This window comes from Triticum dicoccoides, chromosome 1B (assembly GCF_002162155.2).
Source record: "Triticum dicoccoides isolate Atlit2015 ecotype Zavitan chromosome 1B, WEW_v2.0, whole genome shotgun sequence".
Taxonomy (NCBI): Eukaryota; Viridiplantae; Streptophyta; class Magnoliopsida; order Poales; family Poaceae; genus Triticum; species Triticum dicoccoides.
Window position 1 is genome coordinate 66,223,719 of NC_041381.1, and position 6,365 is coordinate 66,230,083.

Sequence of the window (6,365 nt, forward strand, 5' to 3'; positions counted from 1 at the left end):
TGGTGGTTGATAGACTGACCAAGTATGCTCACTTTATCCCCTTGAAACATCCTTTCTCTGCTCCAGTGGTAACGAAAGCATTCCTACATACTGTGGTCAAATTGCATGGACCACCCCATACTATAGTTTCCGATAGGGACAAGATCTTTACCAGTCACTTTTGGAAGGATTTGTTCAAGCTTTGGGATACTAAATTGCTCATGAGTACTGCCTATCATCCTCAAACAGATGGGCAGAGTGAAAGAGTGAATCAGTGTTTGGAGATGTTTCTCAGATGTGCAGTACATGATACTCCAACAAAATGGCATTCCTGGTTACCCTTAGCAGAATTCTGGTACAATACTAATTTTCATTCTGCTTTGGAGTGCTCCCCTTTCAAAGCTCTCTATGGATATGAACCTACTTATGGGGTGTTTCCCTCTTTGCTTACCTCTGATAATGTTGAAGTGGAACAGTGGCTTAAGGAACACCAGGCACATACATCTCTGCTGAAGGCGCACTTACTTAAAGCCCAAACAAAGATGAAACACTATGCAGATCAGAACAGATCACCCATGATGTTTTCGGTGGGAGACTCGGTGTATTTGAAGCTCCAGCCATATGCTCAACACACTGTAGTCAACCGACCATGTACAAAATTAGCATATAAATTCTATGGGCCTTTTGAAGTTTTGGAACAGATCGGACCGGCTGCTTACAAACTTCAGCTACCTGCAGCAGCCCAGATCCACCCCGTGTTTCACTTCTCTCAACTCAAAGAATTTGTGCCAGATCATACACCAGTCTTCTCCACTGTGCCTGCCCCAGTTGATTTTTCCAGTATGAACGTGCAGCCAGATATGATCTTGGACAGGAAATTAGTCAAAAAAGGTGACAGTGCATTGTTGCAGGTTTTGGTACAGTGGACAGGACTTCCAGCCGAGGCAGCCACCTCGGAGGATTACGATACAATCAAGCTTCGCCTGGGGTCAGGCTAAATCTCAAGAGGGCGGCACTGTCAGCACTAGAGCTCTATTGCTGACGAACGGCGCATCAGGGAGCAGACAGGAGAAGAAGGGGACAGATACTAAGTGGCAGGCCGAAAGTTGACTCAAATGTATGGGCCGTTGGCCCATCTCGTAGGGCAAGAGGACCCATGTAATAGAGTGCGTAAATACCCAGTAGCTGAGCCGGAGAAGGCAGCGAATTGTAATTGGAACTCGATCCCCCCTCAGACTCTCCCTTCTTCCTTCTTCCCCAAGCTGTACCTCTCTTCTCCCAATCCCCATTCCAATCTCTACGAAAGTACTATGTATCCTTGAATTCGTTCAATAGATCGTGAGCAGAGGGTTCTGTACATCACAAGTTGGTGAGTGATTGAAAATCAGATTAACTTTCTCGTTTGTTGTTAATACTGAATATTCGGAAACCTGGCTGTCATACTAGACGGAGTCATGATATCGAGGCTAAGGTGTGGATTAATTAAATTAAAAAGAAGGTAGAGTAACAGGCTTACTATAAACTTGTGCAGGGCAGGTGCAGCTTTGAGGATAAATAGGGTCCAGCTCAGATCACACTCAGGGAAGATACCAGAAAAAGACACTTCAATAAGATTTCTGAATATGGCAGTGAGATGCTTGGGATGTTCCGGGTGAATCCATGTCTGCACCAAGAAGAGGAACACAAATAAATAGAAGGATGAAATTATTAGTAAAGAAGAGCATATCAAGATATGTACAACAACAACAACAACAACAACAAAGCCTTTAGTCCCAAACAAGTTGGGGTAGGCTAGAGGTGAAACCCATAAGATCTCACAACCAACTCATGGCTCTGGCACATGGATAGCAAGCTTCCACGCACCCCTGTCCATAGCTAGCTCTTTGTCGATACTCCAATCCTTCAGGTCTCTCTTAACGGACTCCTCCCATGTCAAAATCGGTCGACCCCGCCCTCTCTTGACATTCTCCGTACGCTTTAGCCGTCCGCTATGCACTGGAGCTTCTGGAGGCCTGCGCTGAATATGCCCAAACCATCTCAAACGATGTTGGACAAGCTTCTCCTCAATTGGTGCTACCCCAACTCTATCTCGTATATCATCATTCCGGACTCGATCCTTCCTCGTGTGGCCACACATCCATCTCAACATACGCATCTCCGCCACACCTAACTGTTGAACATGTCGCCTTTTAGTCGGCCAACACTCCGCGCCATACAACATTGCGGGTCGAACCGCCGTCCTGTAGAACTTGCCTTTTAGCTTTTGTGGCACTCTCTTGTCACAGAGAATGCCAGAAGTTTGGCGCCACTTCATCCATCCGGCTTTGATTCGATAGTTCACATCTTCATCAATACCCCCATCCTCCTGCAACATTGACCCCAAATACCGAAAGGTGTCCTTCCGAGGTACCACCTGGCCATCAAGGCTAACCTCCTCCTCCTCACAGCTAGTAGTACTGAAACCGCACATCATGTACTCGGTTTTAGTTCTACTAAGCCTAAACCCTTTCGATTCCAAGGTTTGTCTCCATAACTCTAACTTCCTATTTACCCCCATCCGACTATCGTCAACTAGCACCACATCATCCGCAAAGAGCATACACCATGGGATATCTCCTTGTATACCCCTTGTGACCTCATCCATCACCAATGCAAAAAGATAAGGGCTCAAAGCTGACCCCTGATGCAGTCCTATCTTAATCGGGAAGTCATTGGTGTCGACATCACTTGTTCGAACACTTGTCACAACATTATTGTACATGTCCTTGATGAGGGTAATGTACTTTGCTGGGACTTTGTGTTTCTCCAAGGCCCACCACATGACATTCCGCGGTATCTTATCATAGGCCTTCTCCAAGTCAATGAACACCATATGCAAGTCCTTCTTATGCTCCCTATATCTCTCCATAAGTTGTCGTACCAAGAAAATGGCTTCCATGGTCGACCTCCCAGGCATGAAACCAAACTGATTTTTGGTCACGCTTGTCATTCTTCTTAAGCGGTGCTCAATGACTCTCTCTCATAGCTTTATTGTATGGCTCATCAGCTTAATTCCACGGTAATTAGTACAACTCTGAACATCCCCCTTGTTCTTGAAGATTGGTACTAATATACTCCGTCTCCATTTTTCTGGCATCTTGTTTGCCCGAAAAATGAGGTTGAAAAGCTTGGTTAGCCATACTATCGCTATGTCCCCGAGACCTTTCCACACCTCAATGGGGATACAATCAGGGCCCATCGCCTTGCCTCCTTTCATCCTTTTTAAAGCCTCCTTCACCTCAGACTCCTGGATGCGCCGCACAAAACGCATGCTGGTCTCATCAAAGGAGTCATTCAGTTCAATGGTAGAACTCTCATTCTCCCCATTGAACAGCTTGTCGAAGTACTCCCGCCATCTATGCTTAATCTCTTCGTCCTTCACCAAGAGTTGGCCTGCTCCGTCCTTGATGCATTTGACTTGGACAATATCCCTCCTCTTCCTCTCCCGGATCTTAGCCATCTTATAGTTGTCCCTTTCACCTTCCTTCGTGCCTAACCGTTGGTAGAGGTCCTCATATGCCCGACCCCTTGCTTCACCAACAGCTCGCTTTGCGGCCTTCTTCGCCATCTTGTACTTCTCTATGTTGTCTGCACTCCTATCCAGGTATAGGCGTCTGAAGCAATCTTTCTTCTCTTTAAGCGCCTTCCGGACATCATCATTCCACCACCAGGTATCCTTATCTTCGCTTCTCCTTCCCCTGGACACTCCAAACTCCTCCGAGGCCACCTTACGAATGCAAGTCGCCATCTTCATCCACACATTGTCCGCATCCCCTCCTTCCTCCCAAGGGCCCTCCTTAAATACCCTCTCCTTGAACACCTGAGCTACCCCCCCCCCTTGAGCTTCCACCACTTCGTTCTAGCGACCTTGGCACGCTTATCCCGCTGGACACGAATCCGAAAGCTGAAGTCAGCAACCACCAGCTTATGCTGGGGTACAACACTCTCCCCAGGTATCACCTTACAGTCTAGGCACGCACGCCTATCTTCTCTTCTCGAGAGGATGAAATCAATCTGGCTAGAGTGTTGGCCACTACTAAAAGTCACCAGATGTGATTCTCTCTTTCTAAAGAGGGTGTTAGCTACAATCATGTTGTAGGCTAGAGCAAAGCTTAAGACATCTTCTCCTTGATTCCTGATGCCATAGCCAAAGCCCCCATGCGCCTCTTCAAAACCTGTGTTAGATGTACCCACGTGGCCATTGAGGTCTCCTCCTATGAAGAGCTTCTCACCAATCGGTACACTCCTAACCATGTTTTCCAAGCCTTCCCAGAACTCCCTCTTGGTGTTCTCATTGTGGCCTACTTGCGGGGCATATGCGCTGATAACATTGAGAACCAAGTCCTCAGCTACCAGCTTGACCAGGATAATCCGGTCCCCACGTCTCCTGACGTCTACCACTCCATACTTGAGGCTCTTGTTGATCAAGATGCCTACGCCATTTCTGTTTGCAGCCGTCCCCGTGTACCACAGCTTGAAGCCGGTATCCTCCACCTCCTTCGCCTTCTGTCCTCTCCATTTGGTTTCTTGGACGCAAAGGATATCAACACCTCTCCTCACTGCTGCATCAACTAGCTCCCGAAGCTTCCCTGTCAGAGACCCTACGTTCCAGCTACCTAAGCGAATCCTCCTAGGCTCGGCTAGCTTCCTTACCCTTCGCACTCGTCGAGTCAAATGCGAAGACCCTTGCTCATTTTCCACTACATCCGGACGCCGATGTAGCGCGCCACTAAGGATGCGACGACCCGATCCTCGCTCACTTGCCACCGTATCCGGATCAAGATACGGCGCGCCACTTGGGGGGTGACGGCCCGGCCCTTGCCCATTTTCCACCACACCCGGGTTCCGATGTGGCGCGTCGCTGAGAGGGTTACGCCCCAACGAAAATCTTTTGGGTTTCATCTCCATAAGAGTGGCTGAGTTTTTACGTTGGCTCGCCAAGCCTATCACAACCCTCCTCCTTTATCCGGGCTTGGGACCGGCTATGTTGAGACAACATAGGCGGAGTTACAGAAAATTACAGTAGCTTTTACCATTTGGTGGCGAAAATTGAGATGCAAAGCACTCGTCATTGAGAAGCACTGCCGATGGAGCTCAGATGAGAGGCCGACGACAGGAAGAAGCGGAGGCAGATGGCCTTCATAGCCATGGCACGGCCGCGCTGGCACTCGCAGTTGCGCCTGGCACAGACGGACGTCAAAGCGGCCGTGAACGCGTCCATGGTCTCTACCAGCGTGGCCCGGCGGAAGCTGCGGACGTCGAGTGTCACGAACGAAAGCTGGTGAGGGAGGTGGCGCCACCGCTTGGAGACCGTGCTGGCGCGGATCGCCCGGCGCAGGCCGAGCCGCTCGAGGATCCGGAGGAGGAGCTCGTCGGGAAGCGCGCTGATCCTGTCCTCGCCTCGGGCGACGTTGAGCTTGAGCGGCGGCAGCTCCATGGCCGGGATTGGGGGCCCGGTTGATGGATCGAAACCCTAGCTAGCTAGAACCAGTCGCCGAGATGCTCCGAGGCCGCGGCTCCTCCGGCGCTCCGGCTCCGCCCCGCACCTCCGGCGTGTGGCCCGTCGATCGCCGGATCCGACTCTTGCCTCCTCCTCCTCGATCCCCCTCCGGCCGGCGTGGTTAGCTTCGATTTGGTGGTTGGTTGGATCGTAGTGCATCGGATTGGACTGGATTTGTGCTCTAGTACTACCAGCGAGGGAGGATTCAAGCGGATTGTTCCTCTCGGCGGCTGGACGGAGTGGGGAGAGAAACAATAAGACCACGGGAAGGGGAGGGGAAAGGGGAGGAGGCAGAAGAAGCTCATTTTTTTAGTTCTTACTATGCCGTAAATCCCATTCATTTCGAGTAGGTAGATCATCCCTCGATATGTGCCGCAAGGTTGTACTTCATTTCATTTTCCAAGGCTACGACTGTTGCATGTCTATATTGAACTTTCCATAAAATCTCGTACCAAAAACACACGGTTGCGGGAAATGGATGCAGATACTATTTCAATAGAAATTAATATGGATGTTTGCATGGGGAAATATAGAGTTAAATACACGGGAGGTGGCGAACCAACCTGTGGTTGGATGGTTAGAGGGACTGTGGTATCCCCAACCCTTCAGGTTCAAATCCTGGTGCTCGTATTTATTTCTGGATTTATTTCAGGATTTCCAGCGATGCGCGCTAAGGTGACTTCGTAAACCTCAAATGCTGTCGGGATGACGCGGTGCTCTGGCGGGATAGGTTTCGCGAGGAGGATCGTGGTCACATAGATGCCTGGCTTCTAGCGCTCGCTGCACCGCGAGGCTGATCCCTTAACCCCCCCCCCTCCCCCTTCTCTTTGTACATGTTTCTTGGTTT

The 6,365-nt window shown here is 49.8% G+C and overlaps 1 protein-coding gene across 1 annotated transcript; it reads right to left on the bottom strand.

Moving 5' to 3' along the window:
* Positions 1-529: 529 nt before the first annotated feature.
* Positions 530-5,881, bottom strand: LOC119319400 (F-box/LRR-repeat protein At5g02910-like). Its single transcript, XM_037593887.1, has 2 exons — positions 5,052-5,881; positions 530-1,642 (listed from the first exon to the last, which is right to left on the bottom strand). Exon 1 carries the CDS (start codon positions 5,453-5,455, stop codon positions 5,087-5,089), a length of 369 nt encoding a protein of 122 aa, XP_037449784.1. The 5' UTR covers positions 5,456-5,881; the 3' UTR covers positions 530-1,642; positions 5,052-5,086.
* Positions 5,882-6,365: the final 484 nt, after the last annotated feature.

What these genes read in the sequence shown, in the direction of transcription:
- LOC119319400 (XM_037593887.1), bottom strand. Translation starts at nt 5,455, where the DNA reads ATGGAGCTGCCGCCGCTCAAGCTCAACGTCGCCCGAGGCGAGGACAGG.